Source organism: Pongo abelii, chromosome 9 (genome assembly GCF_028885655.2).
Source record: "Pongo abelii isolate AG06213 chromosome 9, NHGRI_mPonAbe1-v2.0_pri, whole genome shotgun sequence".
Classification (NCBI taxonomy): domain Eukaryota; kingdom Metazoa; phylum Chordata; class Mammalia; order Primates; family Hominidae; genus Pongo; species Pongo abelii.
This window is the reverse complement of record NC_071994.2, coordinates 105,358,054-105,383,464: the sequence shown is the minus strand read 5'-3', so window position 1 is coordinate 105,383,464 and position 25,411 is coordinate 105,358,054. Positions and strand designations below refer to the sequence as shown.

The following is a 25,411-nucleotide window of genomic DNA, read 5'->3' as shown; positions in this document are numbered from 1 at the left end:
TCCAAGTTCTCTGACTCAGAGACTCCCCATCTTGCAGTTGTACAACATCGCCTAGACAGATAAACCCCATTTCTGCTTCTCCCCTACCCCAGGAGTAGTTCCCTTGCCTTTTTCCCCTTCTGCATGGTGGCCACACACCTCTGCCTCTGGAAGGTCTCTAGCTGTGAGGGATGTCCTCCTTACATGTAGTCTGTCAAGCACCACCCAAATAAAGCTTGTTGCATGCTACTGCCACCTTGTGGTCACATCTCTTCTTTGATCAGTCCCCAAATCCTTGAACTCAGAAAAACCTTATGTTTAGGGGAAAATAGTCACAAGAAATCATACTGACAAACACAAGGCAGAGAGGACCTTGTTCTTTCTATACATATTTCCTGTCAAGGAAGGAAAAAACAATTCTAAGATTCCAAAAGCCGATGGAAGTCCAGAAAAAGCCTTTCCTATGGATTTCCAGGAGGCAGTCATGCAAGGGACTAAGTGCACAGAGGCACACAGATGTTAAATAATTGCCCAAGCTTACTCTGCTGTGATTGGAATCCAAAGACCGAACTTTCAATTCCTGTGCTACTGACTCTCCTAAATTACAGTGTCTCAAATCAGATAATGAATATAGATACTTAGTACATTTGAGTTCCATAAATGTCAAGCTGGCCGCAGTGGCTCACGCCTGTAATCCCAGCAATTTGGGAGGCTGAGGTGGGTGGATCACTTGAAGCCAGGATTTCAAGACCAGCCTGGCCAACTTGACGAAACCCCGTCTCTACTAAAAATACAAAAACCAGGTGTGGTGATGCACACCTGTAATCCCAGCTACTTGGGAGGCTGAGGCATGAGAATTACTTGAGCCTGGGAGTCGGAGGTTGCCGTGAGCTGAGATCACACCATTGCACTCCAGCCGGGGCAACAGAGTTAGACTCTGTCTCAAAAACAAAAACAAAACAAAATACCAAAAATAAATAAATGTCAGTTAATTATTGTTATTAAGATTCTAATGCCTATATCTGTACCTTATGCTCTTTCCAGAGTTGAAATGCCATGACTCCTCATCCGAAATCAGTTCCATTTCCCATCTCCTACATGAACCCTTTTAAACTAGGGTGATCTTTCCTCTCTAAAGATTCTTTTTAATATCTAAAGGCAGAATTTGGCCCATGATCTACTTTATCAATGATTCTGCCTTAGTACTTTATCAGCAGTGGTATTTAAAGAGGAAGAAATCTCCTCTCACATTCCATGTTCACTCACAGGAAGCCATTCATTCATTCATTCATTTACTCAATAAGTGTCTGTTCTGTCAGGCCTTGTGCTCAGTGCTACACATATAATGGTGAACAGAACACATGATTATTGTCCTCATGGAAAATTTGACGACAGACTATGGCATTAAAAACTGTAAATATAAATTGTGTTAAGTGTTATGAAGAAAAAGAACAAAGGGTCTACTAAAGAGACTATCAAAGGGATATAATCTAGATGGGAGAAGTCAGAGAAAGACAGTCTGAGAAAGTAACACGGAGGCTGACACCTGAAGAATGAGTAGGAATTTGCCAGGGAAAGAGTGAATGAAAGAAGATTCCGGTCAAAGACCCTGAAGCAAAAAAGAGTTTGACATATTTAGAAACTGATGAAAACCAAGGTGGCTGAGAGACAGTGAGCAATGGATAGAGTGGCAGAAAATAAAGTTGAAGACTATCAAGGGCCATGTTGACCTGAGGAGGAGCAGGAATATTGTGCAACTTGAAAAAAATACCTGTTATTTGCACAGTACAAACTCTGCAAATGAGACCTTGCCTAAATCTTGACTCAAGATTTAGAAGTGGGCATGGTTTTTTTTGTTTGGTTTTGTTTTTTGAGCTGGAGTTTCACCCTTGTTTCCCAGGCTGGAGTGCAATGGCGCGGTCTCGGCTCACCGTAACGTCCGCCTCCTGGGTTCAAGCAATTCTCCTGCCTCAGCCTCCCCAGTAGCGGGGATTACAGGCATGTGCCACCACGCCCAGCTAATTTTTTGTATTTTTAGTAGAGACAGGGTTTCTCCATGTTGGTCAGGCTGGTCTTGAACTCCCAACCTCAGGTGATCCGCCCACCTTGGCCTCCCAAAGTTCTGGGATTACAGGCGTGAGTCACCACGTCCGACCAAGAGTGGGTGTAGTTTTTAAGAGATTGAGTAATACTGACCCACTGATCCTTTTTGTTTCAAGGGTACTTGTATTGCTTTTAAAATAGTGAATCTCTTAAACATCACATCTGTTTTGCCTGAAATTTTCTTTCTTTTTAATTATTTATTAAGACATGGTCTTACTATGTTGCCCAGACTGGTCTCGAGCTCCTAGACTCAAACGATCCACCTGCCTTGGCCTCCCAAAGTGCTGGGATTACAGGTGTAAACCACTGCATCTGATCTTGAATTTTCTTAGTAACATACATAATGTGCAAGACAACAAAAGGAGGTGACATCTTCACCAATAGGAGCTGAATATGGTTAAATCACATTGCCTGTGACCACAAAGGAACTTAATGGCTAATGGTATCAAGCGATATAAGGAAATTAAGAGAAAGGTTGGATGGAAGCTATAATGAGCATGGCTGAAGTATGAAATTAAGCCTGCTTCAAAGTCCTGTATGATCACACTTAATATATTGAGGTTTAAACCCAATGACTGAAGACCAGGTTGGCTGGTAGGTGGGGTTGGAGGCAATCAAATGGATTAATACATGTCAAGCACCTGAAAACATCTGACATTTGGTCAGCAAATAGAGCTACCATTATTATCTATGGTGATTTATTTTTTCCAAAACAAAATGTCAAAATAACACTTAGGGAAATAACATATTTGAATAAATGGGTTGGTTATAATAGCTATTTATTACCAAAATGAGAAATGAACAAAAGTTTTACAGTGAGATGACAAAGTTCAAATATTATCTGTAGTATACAAGAACTAGATAAAAAAAAAAAACACGTTGCAAAAAGGGTGCCTACTATTTAAATATCCTATACCTGAGTTACAAATCACCTAAGCACAATTACAAATAATTCAGCCTAGCACCCATGCAGGACACTGGCTAGCATGTGGGTAGCCAGCAGAGCCGCTTAGCAGAGGCAAAATCAATTGCATCTCAAGGAAATAGTCTCCCAGCATCAGAATGCAGAGATGGATTCTTTCCTCCCCTCACTTGGTCCCCAGTTGTTCTCTTTACAACACTAGCAGATGTTGGGGCTCAGAAAACCCAAAGTGAAGGCCTCAGAAGCAAAGTTTTTCTCTGATGTTATCCTGCCCTCCTGTCTCAGCCTCATTCTCCCTGAAGGCAAGCCATAGAAACTTGAATTCCTCTTCCCCAAGGTAGGTCATAGAAACCAGAACCACCTTTCCACAATGCCAGACTTACATCTTAAAGATAGTATTCTAATCTTTCCTCACCTAACTATGTAAGAGCTGGCCATAAATAAATTCTCTGACCTACCTTGTTTGATAGCAGGTTATAAGATCCCCATCCCATACAGGCCCTGCCCTATATCCAGGAGGAAGGAATGCTGCACAGAGACCAAGAAGAATCTGAACAGACAGGCCTTGCTGGGTCCCCAACCTGTGTCTATTCCCATTAGATCATATCCTTTTTTTCCAATCACTATTCTTCAGGGCTGTCCATTCATTATCAAACCTAAGCATAAAAATGCACAGTTTACCCTGTAATTTTAGATCTTCATTATGAAGGCTCCCCGGTCATGTAAATCTGTGATTAAATAAATTTGTTAAGTTTTTCTCTTGTTAACCTGTCTTTCGTTATAGGATTGTCAGCTGTGACCCTTATGAAGGGGTCTTTCCCTTCTGCCCTTACAGAGCCATCTGCCCCTATACAGACATCTAGAACTGGTTTAGATGACTAGCCTTTGCCTGTCTTCCCCTGAGTATTCCCTATTACAGTCTTACTTCTGCTCTTGAAGACCTAATACCTCTATAAGAAACAAAGGACAGAGTTATGACTCGGACATGTTGAGTACCAATAACATAATGCAGAGGGGGACATTTTGTTGCACTGACAATATGAAACATTTATTTACCAGAACAACCTGTTGGTCCCAAGCGTTGCTAACCAGTGTACTTTCTAAGTTTCAGAATTAATACCAAAGAGATAAGAATAAAACTCAGACCTTCTTCCAATAGATGGGGCTGGCATGAGACTTCTTGAATGAATCAATAGACAAATGAATAAACAAACTTACTAAAGGGACTGTTTGATTCTTGTCTCAGGCATTCCATAAAATCCTGCAGATTTTATGATGTGTTGACCCCGTGTTCTACAAGTGTCAATGAAGAAGCATCTTATGGGAAGGAGTATAAACTGTAGTTCAATATTTGAGAGGCTTTAAGGAGGTATGGAAAGAGTCTGGGAGTGACTAAACTATCCAATGTCAGAAATAAAGCAATGAAGAATAAAAGTAATTGTTGTTGCTTTATTAAATTTTTTCTCACAGAATTCTTTATAAAAACACCATGTCCCTAAAATGTCATTCAACATATATGCACACCTTCGATGTATAGACACTGATCAAAACAGACAGAGAAATGTGTCCCTGGTGTTTTGTTTTTGTTCTGTTTGTTTTTAAAGGCAGGGTCTCAGTATGCTGCCCAGGATGGATTCAAACTCCTGGGCTCAAGTAATCCTCTTGCCTCAGCCCGGGACTACAGGCACATACCACCACACCTGGCTTCATGTTCCTGGTATTAATACAATGCCAAAATATTTAAAATTCTGAAAGGTAAACTCAAATATCTTAAGTTTTACTTCACTTACAATTTCAATAATGCTGAAATTTTGATTGAATATTGTGTTTGTAGTGCTATCTCTTTTTCGTTCATAAGAACAAAAGCCTATCTTCTCTTAGTTTCTAAAAAATATATGTTCATATGGTTTAGATACATATATAAATATGTTACACAAAACAATTTTTTTTGAGTTGTAAATAAATAAAAATTTTAAGGAAACCAAATCAGAATAAAAGTTAAAGTTATAATACATTTAATAAATTAATTCTAAAGTTTAGACAATGTTTTGTTTCTTCTTCATGAAAGAAATGTACGAACTGTACCCTTGATTGTACTCCTACAAATAGGACACTTTCTTAAAGAAGGAGCACAATCTTTGCATACTACTAGATGACCACAAGGAATAAACACTATGGACACTTCTTTGTCCATACACACTTTACATGTTCTTTCTTCTTGTAGTCTCCGCAATTGTTCTTCCACTGGTAGATCTAGAAAGAGGAAATAAGTTTTAATAAAAGGCAATTTGCTTCTTCAATGAAAAACTAAGAAAATAAAGACAATGTTTTCTATTGATTTAAAATATTAATACTATTACCTGAAACATCTTCTGTGGGAATATATTTTATGTCCTGTTGCACTAAGGGAGAAAAGGAAAAAGCGTTACTATGACAAATAAGGTTAATATTTAGCTACAGAATATATTTTAAAAATGAACACTTTAGACTTTAGCCAAATACTCATGTCAAGGCAACAGAAGTCTTTAATCTTTTTATGTAATTAATATCTATAAATTGGATTGATTTTTTTTTTTGAGACAGTCTGTCACCCAGGCTGGAGTGCAATGGCACAATCACAGCTCATGGCAGCCTCTACCTCTCAGGTTTAAGCCATCCTCCCACCTCATCCTCTTGAGTAGCTGGGATTACCAGGCAAACACCATCACAAATAATTTGTTTTAAAAATTTTTATAGTGATGGGGTCTCGCCATGTTGTCCAGTCTGGTCTCAAACTCCTGGGTTCAAGCAATCCACCTGCCTCAGCCTCCCAAGGTGTTAGGATTACAGGCATGAGTCACCACATTCAGCCTGAATTATTTTCAATAATCATAAATTATTACTAAGAGCGTATTTTCAATTGACTTAGAAAATTTAAAAAAATAATTTTCTACCACTCACCAAATAAATGCTCATATAACACAGCGTCAGCTTCTTGCAGAGAGTTTCTGAATACAGTGGCTGCAATATTTCCTTTTACTAAAATCGTATCAATCAATTCTCTTGCTTGTAAAGATGTCTGTGTCTTCTGTTTAATAACATCATGTTCTTGTTCATTAATAATTCTGGCAGTTAGTAGACTATCCAGGATTGGAATTACACAAGTCAAATGTTGAAAAAGTGCCATTCTATTCTTCCGGATTAATAATAAATCATCTTTATAAAAAGAAAACAAGGATAAACATGTTCAAACTCTGCTCACAAATTTCCTTCCACTCCTATATATATAACAGAATAAAAACTATCTTTAATTCGTAATCAGTAAGGCATTGATGTTGATTGCTAGGTTTAGGGGTGTCTCATCTCCTGTGCTTAATAATAATGTTATTATAATTATAATTCAGGGTGCAGTGGCACATGCCTGTAGCACCAGCTAATTGGGAGGCTGAGGTAGGAGGATCACTTGAGCCCTGGAGTCAGAGACCAGACTGGGCAGCATAGCAATACCCTGTCTCAAAAAAATATAATAATAATAATAATAATGCTACTTATAGTAAGGACTAACATTTAGTGAGCACTGTGTTAAGAACTTTACATGCATTGACTCATTTCATCTTCACAACAGCTCTTTGAGGTAGGTCCTAATAGCTTCATTTAACAAATGAGAAAATGAAGCCGCAGTGAGGCAAGTAAGTTGCCAAAGGACACCACAACTAGCAAAAATCAAACTGAGGTAGTCCGGTGTCATGTACTGTGCTTTCAGTCATTTGGCAATACTGCTAAGCCTTTAACCAAATGAAACTTAGAACCCATTAAAATTGACGTTTCAATTCAATCTAGTCAAATTGGGGAAAGACAAAATCAAGAGAATTAAAACAATTTTTTCTTCAAGTATCATTCTTCCATAAAATTTCTTTTATTATTTATTTATTCATTTTTAAAACAGAGTCTTGCTCTGTCGCCCAGGCTGGAGTGCAGTGGTGCGATCTCAGTTCACTGCAACCTCTGCCTCCCAGGTTCAAGCTATTTTTGTGCCTGAGCCTCCTGAGTAGTTGGGATTACAGGCATGTGCCACTACACCCAGCTAATTCTTTATAGTTTTAGTAGAGACGAGGATTCACCATGTTGGCCAGCCTGATCTCGAACTCCTGGCCTCAAGTAAGCCACCCACCCCGGCCTCCAAAACTGCTGGGATTACAGGTGTGAGCCATTATGTCCGGCCCATAAAATTTCTTTAAAATTCCATTTTAAGTTGAAATTTTAATTATTTCCAGAAATTAGACATATTGCCATTACCTAAATATTTTATAGTAAGCAGGGAAAGGCAGTAACAGCATTTTGAATAATAAACGCTATTTGTCAGTGACTACCTTCTTGTCCCACAAGATATCATCTAATTCTCCTTCAAGACCTAGATTTTGTATCCATTGGTAAAACATTTTATATTTTAAAACTGCAATTTTATTATCTCTTTGGAATATGACTTATGAATCTAAGTTTATTAATTTTCATATAGCTTACCATAATCCATAAAGCTATTTCTAAAAAATAACTAATGACAGAGGCCGAGCTATCTGAAGAATTGTTTTGGGAAAGAAGATCGTTAGATTTTAGATACACTGACTTTGTCAAGTGATAGGACTCATAAAAAGAACCATTTAAGAAAGAATAAAAAATGGAAAAAAGAAAACATCAAAAATCAAAAACAACAACCAGAAAATAAAGATGGTGCTTAGTCAAAAAGACAAGGCTAAAGACATATTTTGAAAATAACTGAAGCTCTGAGAATAAATGAGAAAAGGGTCAGGAGCTAGAATAGTGTCTGGCACAAAGTTAATGCTCCATAAATATCGGCTGAACAAATGAACAACCAAGCCTTAGTTCTATAATTTAAAGAGTAGGAATGAAAAGTAACAGTGAGAAGGGTAGAAGACTTAGAACTTAATACATTTTGTTAAATTATCTATATTAGCAAAGAAGGGATATATTAGAAAATAAAACAATATATAAACTTGGTGTTGAAGTATACTAGTTTTTCAATCTAAGATTTATTTTTGTAATTATACGTAACCTAATATAATGCATTCTCTGAAATTCTTAAGATTTCTAAAATTTAATTGCTAGTAACTGAGAAAAAGTCTCATTTCAAAGTTGTAGACTATATTCTGGTTTGTAAGTTCAGAAGACTTGAGTATACCTTTGAAGCATATTACTATTTTTCTTTTTGCTTTTCTTTTTTTTTTTTTTTTTTTTGAGACAGTCTCACTCTGTTGCCCAGGCTGGAGTGCAGTGGCATATGATCATAGCTCATTGCAGCCTCAACCTCCCTGGGCTCAAGTGGTCCTCCCACCTCAGCCTCCTGAGTAGCTGGGACTACAGACACATGCCACCACACCCTGCTAATTTTTATATTTTTTTATACAGACAGGGTTTTGCTATGTTGCCCAGGCTGGTCTCGAACTCCTGGGTTTAAGAGATCTGCCTGCCTCAGCCTCCCAAAGTGCTGCGATTACAGGTGTGAGCCACCACACTCCGCCATATTATTATTTTATTCTGGGAAAAAAAAATCTTAAATTGCCTCTTTATTTATATCCCTACTGTTCTTGGGAAACTATAACGTAATCATTAACCTAAATGTGTTTTCATTTACTCACTCAGAACACAGACTATATGCAGGCATCATACTAGGTAGTAGAGATATATATAATGGTGAGGCAGAAACGCTAAGGGCTCTTTTTGACAATGTAAATTATCATATATTGTTGACTTGAAGTCATTTCTGGAGAATTTTCTGATTGTCTTTGAAAGAAGTATAAATATTTTATAAGTGGATAGTTTTAGATTTTATGGGATCTCTCAACAGTTGTGGAGATAAGTGTTCTCTTCTTTGAGCAATTGTTGGCTGATGACAAATGGCTACCACTAAGAAGGCTACAGGAAGGACATACTTGCCTAATCTTCACAGAGAAAAGAGAATTTGATGAGGCTGGGCAAAGGTTAACTGTGACTGTATTGCTGCTACACTAGTGGTTTATAGACTGAGTAATTCACACTTTGGTGAATGTATGATGCTATATCACTATGGTCTGATAGGTTTGTCTGGGTTAGGTCAGAGAATGAATCCATCTTCATGGGCAGGATTGGATTCATCCCTAAATGAAGTGGAAAATCTGACTGTCAATCATCCTGTGAAGAAATAGATCCCAGATGGCCTTGGACAAGGATAAGGAGAAATCTTTGTTCTCCTTCTGAGCTTTATGAATATTTGGGGGCCTGAATTTTGATAAAGGAAAACATTATTGGGACATTCCTAGTGACTTGTGTAAACTTGCCAAAGCTACACAGAGATGAACCAGAAGCTAGGCAGAGAGATTTATGAGGATGAGCCTGGGGGCACTAAGAGAGGCCACATCTAGTTGCAGCTGTAAATCGACATTTGTGATATAATTCCCTTCTGTTTTCCTTAAGTCTCCAGTAAGAGCTTGTTAAAAGTTGCAGTCTGTTTTCAGCTGTGTTGAAGGGACTTATAGGTCTGGTCCATGCTTGGGAAAGGAGAGATCAGCATTTCTTTTTGTCTAGGACAGAATGATGATAGCAGTCAAAACAGCCAGATGAGAATGGATGTGCCCAGAAGAGTTTTTGTGAAGGGCAATAGAGAACACAGTAGCGGATACGTTTAGTATGGAAGGACATGAGCAACTTGTCCTAAGAGATTGTGAAACAGTATACTAGGAACTTGCCTAAATAATCGACGGATGCTCTGGAAGACTCAGTTCTTGTGTAGACAGGTAGGGGACTTAATAGTAATTTGTGTATTAATGTATAGTCACAGGCTAAGACATGCTTTTATGCTAATGTTAAAATTAATAACTGTCCAGCCAGGCACGGTGGCTCATGCCTGTAATCCCAGCACTTTGGGAGGCCGAGGCAGGAGGATCACTTGAGGTCAGGAGTTTGAGACCAGTGTGGCCAACATGGAGAAATCCCTTCTCTACTAAAAATACAAAAATTAGCCTGGCATGGTGGCAGGTGCCTGTAGTCCCAGCTAAGGGAAAGAGGCACGAGAATTGCTTGAACCCAGGAGGCAGAAGTTGCAGTGAGGTGAGATCATGCCACTGCACTTCAGTGTGGGTGACAGAGTAAGACTGTCTCAAAAAAAAAAATTAATAATTGTCCCTGATCCCACCCTGATTTACTCCAAAGGGGAGTGAGCAACTAGCCTGGGATTAAAAATGTGCCATTATGCAACAAGGATTCCATTTTCAAAGCGTTAAGAAAAAAAAACATGCCATGAATGCATAATTGGACACAACGTCAGCTATCCAGAGAAAAAAATATGAATTAAGGAAAAACAGGAAAAATACTTTTGTACATCATACATTTTTGACTTATGAGCAACTCAAATATATTTGAATATGAATAAATTTTTCAGCATTTGAATTCAGAATACTAAACATGAAAAAAATCCGACTGGATTGAGTATATTTTCAGATATACTAGATGAGTATATTTTCCATAACATATAGACTGATATCAAATCCTTATGAAAATAGACTGTATTAATAAATCTACATACTTGACTCTTTTTCCTCAATTGCTCTTTCTCTCTCCTCTTCCCTTATTTCATCTTCTGCATTGAGTAAGTCTAACACAAGATCATTGACTAGTCTATAATTCTCTCCAGTTGCTAGGATTTTTCTCTGAACTGTCTGTTTTACCAGGCTTCTACTAAAGCCCATTTCCACGGCAGCATTAACCACAGGAGTATTCATCATGATTGCATCTTCTGAATGGTCTTCTCCAGGTTCAAAACGAATAACTATATGGAACAAAGAATTTAACACATATTAGGATAGCCTGTATATTTCTTAAAAATTGAAATTTGAAATGAAATCAAAAATTGAAAGTTTTTATAATATTAAAAATGTAAAACCAACAAAATGTATAGGCATTATTTTGTATGAACATTGTTAAATTTAAAATGATATACACGTTCAGTCATCAAAATAACAACTTGGAATATTGTACTTAGATGCAAAATACACATTACCTGTCATAACTAGATACACATATGTGAGCAGGAGAAGGAAACAGAATGGCAGGGATTACCTCCCACTAGAACTGAGATTATTTTTCCCTATGTTGAATGAACAAATGAGCTTTCAATCAAGAATAATTCACATATTTTTCAGAGAGGCTATTGTTATACAATATTGCTTCCTTGGAGTTCATTCTCAACAGTGCAATCAGAGTGACTTTTTAAAAACACAAATATGATGTGTCACACTTCTTAAATCCCATCAACAATTCCATTGCTCTTAGGATAAAATCCAAAATATAAGTGTCTTACAAAGTCTCATACAATCTGAACCCTGTTTACCTCTTCAGCCTCATCTCTTGCCACTGAATCATTCGCATTCTGCACTCTAGCCCAGAAGTCACAAACTGATGGCTCTAGTGTCAATTCTGCCTGCAGTGCTGACCACTCGTACAGCTGGCCTGCTTCCCTCATTTATCTATTAGCAACTCCTACTTCTGGCCATATAGAATTTTGTTCAGTTCTTCAAAGGTGCCTATTCTCCTTTGTCACTTCGGTCTTTCATATGCTGTTCCCTCTGCCTGGAATGCTCTTTTCTTCCATTTGTCACTCGGTTAACTCCTACTCTTCCCTTGGATTTTCTGCTAAGACAAATACCTCCTTTGGAAAGCCTTTTCTGATCCTCCAAGTCTGGGTTAATTGTCCTATATGCACTCTCATATTACACTTTACTTTTGCTGCCATATCCCTTTCTTCTGTCTGTGTATTTGTCTGTTTCCCGTAGATACATGAGACCAGGAGTTATGTTTATCCTGTTCTCTATTCTTTTTTTTCTTTTTTTTTTTTATTATTTTACTTTGAGTTCTAGGGTACATGTGCACAATGTGCAGGTTTGTTACATATGTATACATGTGCCATGATGGTGTGCTGCACCCGTTAACTCGTCATTTACATTAGGTATATCTCCTAATGCTATCCCTCCCCCATCCCCCTACCCCACAACAGGCCCCGGTGTGTGATGTTCCCTTTCCTATGTCCAAGTGTTCTCATTGTTCTATTCCCACCTATGAGTGAGAACATGCGGTGTTTGGTTTTCTGTCCTTGCAATAGTTTGCTCAGAATGATGGTTTCCTGCTTCATCCATGTCCCTATAAAGGACATGAACTCATCCTTTTTTATGGCTGCATAGTATTCCATGGTGTGTATGTGCCACATTTTCTTAATCCAGTCTATCACTGATGGACATTTGGGTAGGTTCTATCCTGTTCTCTATGCTTTCCTCAGAACAGGTGATATACAATATACAATAAATATATACTGAACTGAATTGAACATGAGATAATGGAGTAGAGGACCTTGTACAAATATTAGCTCTATCGCATTTTAGGTGTAAGGTGATGTACAAGTCATTTAACCTTTCTGAGCCTCAGCGTCCCTATTTAAAAAGGCGACTAACATGTTCTATCCTTTCGCTTTCACAGAAAGGATATGTGAGCAATCTAATATCATAGTACATCTGTTCCCACACTGGCCCAAGAACAAGGTTTAGGCTGGATGTATGTAGTTTGTTAAAACTACACATGCCTGAGCCCCACCTTTAGATACTCAGATTTAATTCAGTAGGTCTGAAGTAGAAACTGGAAATCTGTCATATTTTTTAAAGTTCTCCAGGCAACTCTGATATGCACTGAAATTTGGGAAATACCAACACAGTATATTTGAAAATGCATTCATTGTAAATTATAAATCAATATAAAGGTACATTACTATTATCAACTTTCAATCTTAACAGTACCAAATGACTCTATTTAAATGCATTCATTATTATCCATTGTACTTACTTGATGACTCTGCATTTTCATCTCCTGGGCTGTCTGATGTGGATAGCAGCTGCGGAAAAAAAAAAAAAAAAAATATATATATATACAAATTAAAATATAAATCTTATCTTACCCATTGCAATGAAAATGACCCAACATATTTTATTCAATTTGTTGCAAACTACTTGCTTACTGGCAAAATAATTTTTTAATCAAAAACAATATTTCACTTATATTTGATAGTTATTCCCTAGGCCATAAACTAATAGAGTTTCAGTGTGTGTATATAATAACAAATAAAACCCACTTTCATTAAGGCAGGAAAAGGACTATACCTTTTCAATAATCCATGCGACAATCAATTTTCCTTTCATCCACAGGTCTTACCTACCCTGGGTCATCCTTTGGAATAAGTTGGACCCCATATCAGTTTCATTGCTCATGGCTAGGATGGGTTTGACCATCAAACTATTATGTAAGTTATTTGCTTTCTCAAGAAGGTTAGAAAAAGCAATAAAATTCTCTTTCTCAGATCTTTTGAAGGAAAATTTATATAGTAAAACTGTTAAATACTACCATCCCAGTCATTTTTTCTCAAACAGTTTGATTTATTGCAACCTGATTGAAAAACATCACAAGTGTCATTATCAGGAGACTACCATTTATGGATCTATTTTTCTCCAAAGAACAATACTTTCTAAAATCTTGTCAGGTTTGATAAGAAAAAGAAAACGTATTTCTAAAACAACTCTTGTCTTTTCACTCAAATAGCACTCTCTGTAATTATCAGAAAGCAATTTCTCTGATGGCAGCCAATATTTAAAAAAAGAACTTTCCCTACCTGTTCAAGTAGATGAGGGTAACTGGCTTGAACTTGACGGATGAACTCCTGTCCTTTAATTCTTATCAAGTACTCACACCTAAAATGTAAAGAAAATAAAATTTGAGGGATTATTTATACAACTGAAATGAAAATGTAATAACATATAAATTTCTCATCTCTAGGTGTTTATTCCATTTCAAATCTGGTTGTTTGCCCCAAATCACAGAATCATTTAAGATCATTTATTCTAAACTTAATGTTAGAAGAATAAATACATCCTAGCCCACTGGGAACTGATTCTATTGTATTGCTTTCCAAAAAAATTTTTTTTCTAAAACTAACCCATAGGCATCCTATGACAGGATTCAAATTTTTTGTGTGAATTTTTAATTGTTTTGTGAGATGCTTCTCATGACAGTTAACATTTTTCATACAGGTTGAATGTTTTACAAAATTAATATTTTTATATTTGCCAAGATACATTATGCTTCTCCTTATTTTTTTTTTGTTATACAGAGTCTCGCTCTGTCACCCAGGCTGGAGTGCAGTGGGATGATCTCAGTTCACTGTAACCTCTGCCTCCCAAGTTCAAGTGATTCTGCTGCCTCAGCCTCCCGAGTAGCTGAGCTTGCAGGTGCCTGCCACCACGCCCGGCTAATTTTTGCATTTTTAGTGGAGATGGGGCTTTACCATGTTGCCATAGTGGTCTCGAACTCCTGACCTCAAGTGATCCTCCTGCCTCAGCCTCCCAAACTGCTGGGATTACAGGCATGAGCCACTGCACCCGACCACTTCAGCTAGTTTTGAAAAGTACTAAAGGTTTATCTTAATTTGGGCAGGACTAATCCAGCCATTTGTAGACTGGCTATTTCAAGAGAGTATAAACATACATATAATCAATTTACTCTTAATATATTGTGAAGTATAAATATTTCAAATGAGTATAAACGTACATATAATCAATTTACTATTCATTTAGCATATAGGGAATGGTCAGAGATATTGCAGTGAAAGGCAGGTTGATATAAGCAAGAGGAAGGCGATTACTAGTAATCTACCAAGGCTCAAGTGGACAAGGGTCAGGAGCCTCTCAGTCTACTGAGGTCAAGTAAGGCCGTCTCTCCTCAGAGCTCTTAGCTACTCTCTTCAACTCTCCTAAGATTCTTAAAAATACACTGATGTTGGCCAGGCGAGCACCTCAAACTCCTGAGGTCAGGAGTTTGAGACAGCCTGGACAACATGGTGAAACCCCGTCTCTACTAAAAATACAAAAATTAGCTGGGCATGCTAGCGTGCACCTGTAGTCCCAGCTACTAGCGAGGCTGAGGCATGAGAATTGCCTGAACCCAAGAGGCGGAGGTTGCAGTGAGCTGAGATCACACCATTGCACTCCAATCTGGGCAACAGAGCCAGGCTCCATCTCAAAAGAAAAGAGAAAAAAAAGTAATCAAAATAAGTTAAGATGCCACATTTATTAATCAATATTAACCCATTTCCCATTTGTAAAAAAACAGTGCAGCTTGTTGCCAGTGCAGTATTCTCAGGGCAAATGGGAAACGGGTTGAATAATAGCAAAAGTTTTGACCATGAAAAAATGTAATTGTAGGCCACATGATTTAGATGAAAAAGGAGAATGTAAAAAAAGTCTTTTTGAAGCTGATATTTTAGTTAGTACATTCAGTTTCTTACCCACATGATAAAAACCCACACTTGCAAGCTAATCAGGATTAACTAGAACACTAGGTGGCCAGTTAAACGATCAAAAGGGTAACACATCATATTAAAGTGCTGTGCGGCGATTAAAACAGATGAGATGAGTCTATACTTACCCTGACCACCCAATTTAATATTGTAACCTGCCTGGCATTTCTAAACTCCTCTTTGTTCTTTTTATTGATTGTACTTATTTTCCAACATGCTATAGAACTTATTCAAGTTTTTATTAGTTGTCTGTTCTCTCCTGCTATAATACTTAGGAGACCAGGGGTCTTTGTTTTGTTCAACTGATTTTATGCACCCAGAACAAAGCCTGGCAGTAGGTGATCAATTATTATTGAATACCGAATGAATGGAAATATATCCAAGACATATGTTGACTGAAAAAACTTCAAAACTAAATATAATATTTAATTTATGTAAAATGGTGTACATTTATTTCTATATGTATATGTATTTATTTCTATATGTATATGTATTGTATACATTTATTTCTATGTGTCTGGAGGGATGTTCACTAAAATGGTAACCATGCTCATCCTTAGGTGGTAAGATTTCTGGACATTTTAATTTTCCTTCTCTGTGCTTTTCTACAATGTGTGACTTTGTTTTTATAATGAGCATGTATTATTTAAATATATATATTTCTTTAAAAATTAAACAAAAATCCCCAAATCTATTTCTTCGTTGTCTTAAGTCCATCAAAACTTCTTAAGTAAGTATTTTGCTAAGTAATCCATCCTAAACTTATTCACAAATATATATTTAGAACAGAGTAAAGTAACAACTGATTTCAGGTGAACACATATAAGCAATCTCGTGATAATCACAAGAATTTGCAAAGAGAATTTCTAAAGAATTACCTTGGAAACCACTTGGCATGTTGAACCCATGGATCATCTCCAGATTCCCAACACCTGAGTCCACCATCACAGCAAAAGCATTTGACATCATCACTGTTACCTAAAATTAATTTTAGACCAAAACTTATGAATACACATAATTTGCCCACTAAAATGTATAAAATGAAATATATTTTTTTAAATTAGCAGATTCAGTTTCTTACCCACATAATAAAAACCCGCACTTGCAAGCTGCTCAGGATTAACTAGAACACTAGAGGGCCAGTTAAAGAATGTTTTAAAGCGGGCTGCATGTGTCTGCATGCTCAGATTAGAAACTGTGTATCTTGAAGTGTCTTGAAGCTGATTTTCTATAAATGGGCATTTGGGAAAATGTCTCAGGTGTTCTGACATAGCATTATCCTTCGGTTCCCAATTGCTCAATTTTCCACCACAGGCAAAGCAAGCCACTCTGTCTCCAGGTCCTATGTAGTAAAAGCCTGCTTTTGCCAGATCTGTTGGTGACAGAAAAGTTAACGGCCACGTCTGAAAAGTAAGTAATCTGGCATTTTCGTTATTCATTGCACAGTGGTAGGAACTTCTCATCAAGGCAGAAAAATCTTGATTTACTCTGGAGTTTACAGGATTTGATGGAAAGCTTGAATAAGAGCCACTGAAATATCCACTGTTTTCTGTACCTGGAAGTAATGAGTGTGTGGAATTTGTTACTGAAGAAGGAAAAGTAGGCTGAGAGGTAGCTTCCAAGTTGTTAACTGAATTTAGACTCTGAACGAATCTGCAGCTAGGATACAACTTTTTATGCTTTTCAATAGGACTGTCTCCTCTTTTCCAGTTATCCAGCATCAGGCCACAACAGAAGCATTTGACCTTGTCATTCACACCAGTGTAATAGAAACCAGCACGAGCAAGACTCCTTTCTGAAACAGGAACCCCAGCAGGAAAAGTGGAATACGTAGACATTCGGTACAGTTCACATGACAAGTCGTATTTCAGTTCAAACGTGTTGGCGCTTTTCATCAAATTTGATAAAAATATGCTATTTTCTACTATGTTCATAATGAAATGAATGGGGAAGAAAAGGGACTAGCCTTTCTCTGGGGAGGTAGTTTTGTGCATGGCTTTGCTTTTATTAGTTTTAATACTAGGCTGAAAAGCCAAAATGAAAAATTTTTTATTATTTTTATTTCTATGCATTTAGAGTTTCAACATGGAGATTCTAAATCCTATACTGATATATTTTAAGGAAGAAATACACAATTGCACCTTTGTATAATCTTTATACATAGAATGTAAACATGATGCTACAGAGTAAGCTGTGTTGAAAATTAAAACCCTTCACAGAAGACTAATGTGTATTAAGCCATCAGGATGCCATTTAATGGCAGGCATCTCCACAGGTAGGTCAACTTCTCCAAGCTACTAGAATGTTTCAGTGGCATTCAATCAACCTGAAGATGTAATGTGTGACTCATGAAGCTTCTTTTCATGGTGGAAAGCTCTGCTGTCAAGTGTTTCACAGCAAAAATATTCAGAATATGTTTATTTTGCTTTTTGGAAATTGTGAAATTTAGTGGCCAGGGAAAAAAAGCACAAGACCTACCTCAAAGGAGGAAAAGAATACATGACCATATTTCACTGATTCTAAGATGGCTATTTTAAAACTTCTGTTATCAAGAAGTATTTCATAATTAATGGCATATCATATTTTAATTAGCAGCACTTTTATTTCTTAGAGGTACATAAAATAATGGTATGATTTACAACTGAAGACATTTTGAATTCAGTGAAATATGATATATCCCCAATTTTTCTCCAATTAGTCATTTTTTTCTTTCTACAATCCTTCTAATAAGGAGAACAAAACAATCTTTAAAATTTCTCTCCAAATAAAGAGCTTTACTAGTAACAGGACTGGCTAACACATCTTAAAACCTGGTTTCAATATTAATTAAATAATAGTTATTTCCCATAGATCATCAGGAATATGATTGCTTAAGTATAATGATACTATTAGATCTTACACAATTAAATATTCAATTTAAAATAAATCATCAGAGATTAATGTGTTTGTTCATTTGGTCTTTTGGACTCAGCTTCATGCTGTTGAAGCAACTCAATGTTAACTTTTTTTTATTCTAATAGTATACTTGGCTAGAACATGGAAATGTCCTCTGTAATTATGGTAGACAACAGGTGCTGCAAAAAGAGACTCTGCCCAAACTACCAGTAACAAAACTGAACTTCATTGCTATATTCAGGTTACTTTTGGAAAAACAGAATCATGATATATATTTCATTCCCTTGGTTAAAAATTTTCTTAAGATAATTTAGATATGGCTGTAAAATAAGACCTTTCAAAGATTTTAAATTTTTTGTCCCCCTCAAATAACTAACATTGTAGAGTTATTCAACTTATCACCTCCTGAAAACATTTTTGAACTTTTGTTTTTCTAAATGTTTCTGAAGCCAACATCAAATCTACTCTGAGAGTGGATTTATTTTTTAAAACAGTCAAAAGTTACCAAATGCCATCTATAGGCTAAGATGGATAATCAAATTGCATCAATTTAGTTTTGGTCAGAAATTATTTCATGGATAGCATACCTTGAACCAGAATTTATCGTGACAAAAAAATATAATAAATTTACCATTTCCACAGCAGAGACCTTGTCAAAATTCAGAATTTCTCAGTTATGATTTACTAGCCATTAGTAAAGAGGTTCTGAGTCAATAATACTAGCAATGACCAATAAGCAAGTCATTGTGGCTTTTTTTTTTTTTTTTTTTACCAGTGGTTTGCAAGCATGGTTTCCTGGATCTCACAGATGTTGGGCTTTTCAACTGCAGACTTCAATGCTTTGTTTCCAGGTGGCAGGAGAAACATCACATCTCATTACCAATAATTATTTCCCTCAAAGGTAAGTAATTGTATCTAACTTCAATATTCCTTTCCCTGGCCAAAAATTTTGCACATTGTTATAAAAATCTTCTTTGTATTCATCACTGTCTGTATATTAATTTTCTAAGTTTCTTCATTTCCTAAAATGTAACCTTCAACCATCATTCTCATCCTCATCATTCTCAGCGGTAACAGCCCATTTAAACAAACTTTTGGACGTTTAAAATATCAGTGGCCTTGTAAACAACTGGATAATTTCTTGACCAATCATCACATTTATCTTTTTACTTCCTCTAAATTTGTTGCACCTATCAAAAAGCTTTGTTCTTGATTTTTCTTTGTCACTGTAGAAGTATTTTAATGTGTCAAAACTTTCATCTGCATGTTTCTTTAATTTGCAGTGAATTGATTATTAGCTCTTTGTTCCAAATAACTGTCACTCGTTTTAAAATCTTTGCCAAACACAGGTACTATTTCTATTCTACATAATGGGAGAATGTGCCAGTAGGAGATTGCCTGGTCAACTCTGAAAAAAATGCTTTAACAATATGCCCCAGCCAGAATCACTTCTCCTTTACTTCCACAAATCAAATTCAAAATCAAACTCATTATAGTTATACCTTATATAACTCGATCATGTTTATAAAATTAGCATTCTTTGGATAGCAAAACACCAGTTAATACTTAATTTGTTTACCCATGCACAAAACTACCTCCCGAGATTAGACTAAGTCCCTTTAAGGATTTTAGGTCTCCATTTTTAGATGTTTTGATTTATAGAAGAAACTGAAAAAAAATCTAGAAGAAGTCGTTTTCCTCGTTTGTAAACCTGTTCGAAAACAAACAAACAAAAAGACAGTTTTAAAACTCAACTCATGGATGGAACACAATGACGTTTTAAAAAATCATTTTCTACAAAATAGAGTACTAGTAATTACTGATCGTTTACCATGTATCAGGTGCTTTACTAGGCACTGTAGAGGCCAAAAAGAGATAAAAAACTGAGGTCTCTGCCTGGTGCAGTGGCTCACGCCTGTAATCCCAGCATTTTGGGAGGCCAAGGCAAGTGGATCACTGGAGGTCAGGAGTTCGAAACCAGCCTGGCCAAAATGGTGAAACGCCATCTCTACTAAAAATACAAAAATTAGCTGGGTGTGGTGGTACGCGCCTGTAATCCCAGCTACTCGGGAGGCTGAGGCAGGAGAATCGTTTGAGCCTGGGAGGTGGAGGTTGCAGTGGGCCGAAATAGTGCCACTGCACTCCAGCCTGGGTGACACAGAAAGACTCTGTCTCAAAAATAAAATAAAATAAAATAAAATAAAACCCAGAGGTTTCAAACTGGAAGACATATTATGTTTGTCTTACATATAATTGCATTATAGTACTTTACTAATTTTTTATTTTTATTTTGAAATTTATTTATATTTAGAGAAAACTTACAAAAATAATAGTTTCTGCATACTCTGCACTTAGATTCCCCAAAGCTAACATCTTACCTAATTACAGTGCAATTAAAGAAACCAGAAAATTCACATTGTACCATGCTGTGGATTAATCTGCATGCCTCATTTGAATTTAATCCAGTTTCCAAATCCGTTCTTTTCTTGGACCACAGTATTTTTAAATCTTACCATTAATTGCCAACATGTTTAAATGTAAGAGACTTCCCATCACATTCTAGATTCCAAGCTTCTCTTGAAACATCAAAAGATCTAGCAACACTGGGCCTATAGTCCTGCAGGGCAGCAATCAGCTAGAGCTGAGCAGCAGCTGTGCCCTTTAGAGAGGGAACGTGTTCTCTTTGATTCCCTGACACTGGGACTGACTGTTCTGGTAGTCTCCGCTAACAGTAACAGTCTAGCAATAACAGACTGTTGCTATTTGTCATTGAACTGGCACTATTGTTTTTCTTACAGCAGAATTATGAGGAAAGTGAAATCAGTGTAACACATGTGTCTATCAAAAGTAACAAAAATGAAAAGTAGATAAAAAGGACATATGTTTTGAGAAAAATAGGAGAATTTTTGTCTTTGTGGAAAGGAAGGATATTCCTTCCTATCAAATACGTAAACAGAGTATGCTTTCATTTAAAAGAGACATCCCACAAGGCCTCATGCCATGGCTCACTCCTGTAATCCCAGCGCTTTGGGAGGCTAAGGTAGACGGATTGCTTGAGCCCAGGTGTTTGAGACCAGCCTCAAACTGGGTGACTTGGCAAAACACCATCTCTACAAAAAAACTCAAAAATTAGCCAGACCTGGTGGCACATGCCTGTGGTCCCAGCTACTTGGGAGGCTGAGGCAGGAGGTTTGCTTGAGCCCATGAGGCAGAGCTTGCAGTGTGAGACTGCATCACTGCACTCCAAACTGGGTGACAGAGCAAGACCCTGTCTCAAAAAAAAAAAAAAAAGAGAGAGAGAGAGAGAGAAAGAGAGACACTCAGAGTTTTTCTCATTTATATCACCTCCATTTGAGTTTGCAAACCCCTTACACAAATCTTATCCTAAAGAAGCTTTAGGTCAGGCGTGGTGGCTCACGCCTGTAATCCCAGCACTTTGGGAGGCCAAGGAAAGCAGATGACTTGAGATCAGGAGTTTGAGACCAGGCTGGCCAACATGATGAAACCCTGTCTCTACTAAAAATACAAAAAAAAAAAAAAATCATCAGGTGTGGTGGCACGCACCTGTATTTCCAGCTACTCAGGAGACTGAAGCAGGAGAATCACTTGAACCCGGGAGGTGGAGGTTGCAGTAAATCAAGATCACATCACTGCACTCCAGCAAGGCATATATTTGTGGAAATTTAGGCAACAACTATACAATAAATATACAAAAATATGCCAAGATGTGAACCCTAGATCACTTCAACCTCTGTCCTAATCATTTCCAACACCTAGATGCAACCCTGCACACTGGGACCAGCATCACTTAAGACTCCTTCGCCATTCCTTAGCAATTCCTTTTAGACCGGCTCAGCTCTCTAGCCCACTGCCCTATGCACCTCTTCTAAACCTTCAACACCTTCCTCAAATTTCAAATTTCTCCACCGCACCCCATCTCATTTTCAGTCAATTACTTTGCCTTCTATTTCTCAAAGAAAAGAGACATCATTGAGCAGGAACCTTCTCACATTCTCATATCCAAGCCGTTTTGGCTCATAACCTACTTGCTGCCTCAGTTAAAGACTTGCCCCCTTATGGGATCCTACACTCTCCTACTGCCTCAGAAATCTTATTTTTAATCCCATCCCCTCATTGCTTCAACTCTGATTCCTGTCACTCTCAACTGACTTTTTCCTTTCACATAATCATGCTTAAATCTATCTCAACTTTCAAATGAAATAAATTTTTAAAATTCTCTTTCGGCCAGGTGTGGTGGTTCATGCCTGTAATCCCAGCACTTCAGGAGGCTGAGGCGAGTGGATCACGAGATCAGGAGATCGAGACCAACCTGGCTAACACGGTGAAACCCCTTCTCTACTAAAAAAAATACAAGAAATTAGCTGGGCATGGTGGCATGCACCTGTAGTCCCAGCTACTCAGGAGGCTGAGGCAGGAGAATCACTTGAACCCGGGAGGTGGAGGTTGCAGTAAGCCAAGACTGCACCACTGCACTCCAGCCTGGGTGACAGAGTGAGACTCTGTCTCAAAAAAAAAAAAAAAAATCCTCTTTCAACCCCACTTTCCACTCTAGCAACTACCCTGTATTGCCCCTTCCCTTCACAGCCAAGCAAACTGGACATGTGTGTATGGTTAATGTCTCCATTTTCCCTCTCGCATTTACTCATTAAGTCAGCATCACTTAAAATTGCTTTCGGTATTAATAACACCAATGGCTTTTTTGCTAAAACCAATGGAAATGTTTGCATCTGACACTGGGACACACTTCCTCTTAGAAATGTCCCGTTCCCTGGGCTTCTCTGATACCAAGCTCTTGGGATTCTTCTTTCATTTCTAGTGGTTCCTTCTCAGATTGGCTCAGTCCCAAGCCTCTCCTCTTCTGACTCATTCATTTAACCTACCAAGAAGGCAACCTCCCCAGTCCCAGGGCTGTTGGGCATCCCTACCCTTTGGGCATGCAGCACATCCATTTTTCTGACACTGGAGGGCAAGTGTGCCTTTTCTTTCTGCCTCCCCCTAGACAGTAAGCTCTTTTAGAATGGCAACTATTAGTATGTTTCATCTCCGTACCTGCCCTCCCACTCATAGCATCTGCAGAGCTTGGCATATGGGGTAGACACGAAGACTTCCCGTTGAAGAAGTAAAAGTAAATGACTGAGCCCCTAGTGATCACAGTACTTCTATCAATTTTACATGAATGACCACAGAGTCAGCTCAGTGATTTATTAGTATCAGGCTTTGGAGTCAGACATTGGGGGTGCCCAATACCAAGCAGTCCAGTAACCAGAAGCATGACCTTGCACAAGTAAATCTCCAAGAGCCTCAGTTTCCTCATTGTCAAATGGAGATAATTATGGTACCTGCTTCTTAAGATTTTGATAATTAAACGTGAAAAATACATGTAAAGTCTTCAGAGAGAAACCTAGCATATAGCAGGTAGCAGTACTTAATGTTAGCAATAAACAATAGCAAATAAAGTCAATATTTCATATTATTGTTACGTTAGCATCAGGTACATGCCTTCGACAATGTATTGATGAGAGTAAGAGCAGTACTAGGTTTCCATGCTGATCACCAGGAAGACAACCAAAAACTGCTGTCTTCCTACCACCGCTTGGAAACATGTCTCCATTTGCTCCTTAAACATTTTACTTCCTTCCTGTGCCAGAGCTCTGCGTTAGGCTCTGTCCTGAAATTTATTTGGCACCTGCAAAGGCCCAGTGATAACTCTTGGCAACCGAATCAAAATGCCACAGCTTCACAATTCCACTGGCTCACTCCAAACGTAAAATAGAAATTGAGCACCTGGAACCTATCTAGAGCCTGCCTTTGGTCCCTGGTGTTTGATAACTGCGCCCCACCCACTGACTCTCAACCTCTGCAGCTCCCCGGGCTGTAGCCCTAAGCGCCCCTCGGCCAGCCGCTGGCACACCTCTTACCCCAGGGGAGGCGCGCACGCGCGCGCACGCACGCACACACACATACACACACACACACACACACCAGCCTTCCTTGCCCACCTGCTGCCCAGAGGCCGACGACGCATGCACCAGCAAGGACAAGCCCAGTCTTTTCAAGCGACACCTGTCGCCCGGCCTGTTCCGTGCCGGAGGGCGCGAGTCTCACACTGTCTTTTAAATGCGTCACCCAAATCCCCACCCCTATCCGTACCAGACGTTCCGCACTCCTCCCAGTGGTTTGCATGTGCACTGGTGCTTTCCTTTTAGGACTTAGGGGAACTCCAGCGGTAATAACCACACACACTTCCTCTTAATCAGTGGCCTGGCAAACCCACTCGGGGATTTCCATGACCCAAAAGCATGACTCTTAACCGTGGCATATCTACGCGGCATTTACTGAAAGACATTTGCTTCATTGCTCGTGGGTCAGAGGAAATCTTGATAACGACCCATATAGAGAGGACAATCATTGCCCAGCCTGCCTGGAAAAGGTCAATATGCCCTGTTCTCCACCCTCCATCCGCCATACACTTTACACGTAAAAAGGTTAGGTTTTTCAATCTTCTAATATAGCTGCAGAAGTCCAGCATTTAAAAAAAAAAAAATCGAAACTTTGTGAAATCTTTCTATTTATTTTTACTTTTTGTTCTGATCAAGAAAGTAAGAGGTGAAAGGAAATGTAGGGGTATGTGAAAAAAAAAATCCTGCAATTCTCTTTCGTGGTTTATTTTTACCATTTTAAAGATTGAAATTGCTTTATTAATTTTCTGTATCGAAATACTTTTTGTTTGGTTTGGTGAGTTTTTTTTTTTTTTTTTTTAATAAGTAGGGTGGAGTTGGCTACCTAAAAAAAAATCCCTCCTTTATAGCCTTTGATCTCACAGGGCAGGTTTCTGAGTTGCAGTGCCATTCTCAGGGAAACCTGACATCTTTGAGTCTAACTGCACTGCCATATTTTCCTCAACGTTCTCTAAGCAGTAAATTTAAGCAACTTTATCTGAGAGCCGTCCATACCAGGGTAACAGATGGATTTGGAGAGCTCATCTGATTTTCTGTCTTCCAGTAGATCAAAGACAACTACCAACCAGAGGCAGAGCCCATAAGGATTACTGGGGACTTTATCGTTCTGCGGAAACAGCATCCAGTGCATGCTGCACACAATTGAACTGAGCTGAGGCTCTTCTGGTTTAG

The 25,411-nt window shown here is 38.1% G+C and overlaps 1 protein-coding gene across 3 annotated transcripts; it reads right to left on the bottom strand.

Moving 5' to 3' along the window:
• Window positions 1-4,433: 4,433 nt before the first annotated feature.
• BIRC3 (baculoviral IAP repeat containing 3) lies at window positions 4,434-24,468 on the bottom strand. 3 transcript variants are annotated; one of them, XM_009246991.3, is made up of 10 exons: window positions 24,281-24,405; window positions 21,825-21,954; window positions 16,447-19,971; window positions 16,244-16,343; window positions 13,683-13,761; window positions 12,863-12,911; window positions 10,560-10,802; window positions 5,945-6,199; window positions 5,365-5,406; window positions 4,434-5,257 (listed from the first exon to the last, which is right to left on the bottom strand). In XM_009246991.3, exons 3-10 carry the CDS (start codon window positions 17,297-17,299, stop codon window positions 5,064-5,066), a joined length of 1,815 nt encoding a protein of 604 aa, XP_009245266.2. In that variant the 5' UTR covers window positions 17,300-19,971; window positions 21,825-21,954; window positions 24,281-24,405; the 3' UTR covers window positions 4,434-5,063. The 3 variants fall into 3 exon arrangements, with proteins under 3 accessions (XP_009245266.2, XP_002822440.2, XP_009245265.2); XM_002822394.5 differs by lacking the exon at window positions 21,825-21,954 and having other exon boundaries at window positions 24,281-24,468; XM_009246990.4 differs by lacking the exons at window positions 21,825-21,954; window positions 24,281-24,405 and adding an exon at window positions 24,432-24,463.
• Between the last annotated feature and the right edge of the window lie 943 nt (window positions 24,469-25,411).

Bases quoted from the DNA above. Each gene is read 5' to 3' on its own strand.
- BIRC3 (XM_002822394.5), bottom strand. From the start codon at position 17,299: ATGAACATAGTAGAAAATAGCATATTTTTATCAAATTTGATGAAAAGC. The intron at 16,344-16,446 runs GTAAGAAACTGA...AATTAATTTTAG, and splicing joins TGCGGGTTTTTATTATGTGG to GTAACAGTGATGATGTCAAA. The intron at 12,912-13,682 runs GTAGGGAAAGTT...TTTTTTCCGCAG, and splicing joins ACCCTCATCTACTTGAACAG to CTGCTATCCACATCAGACAG.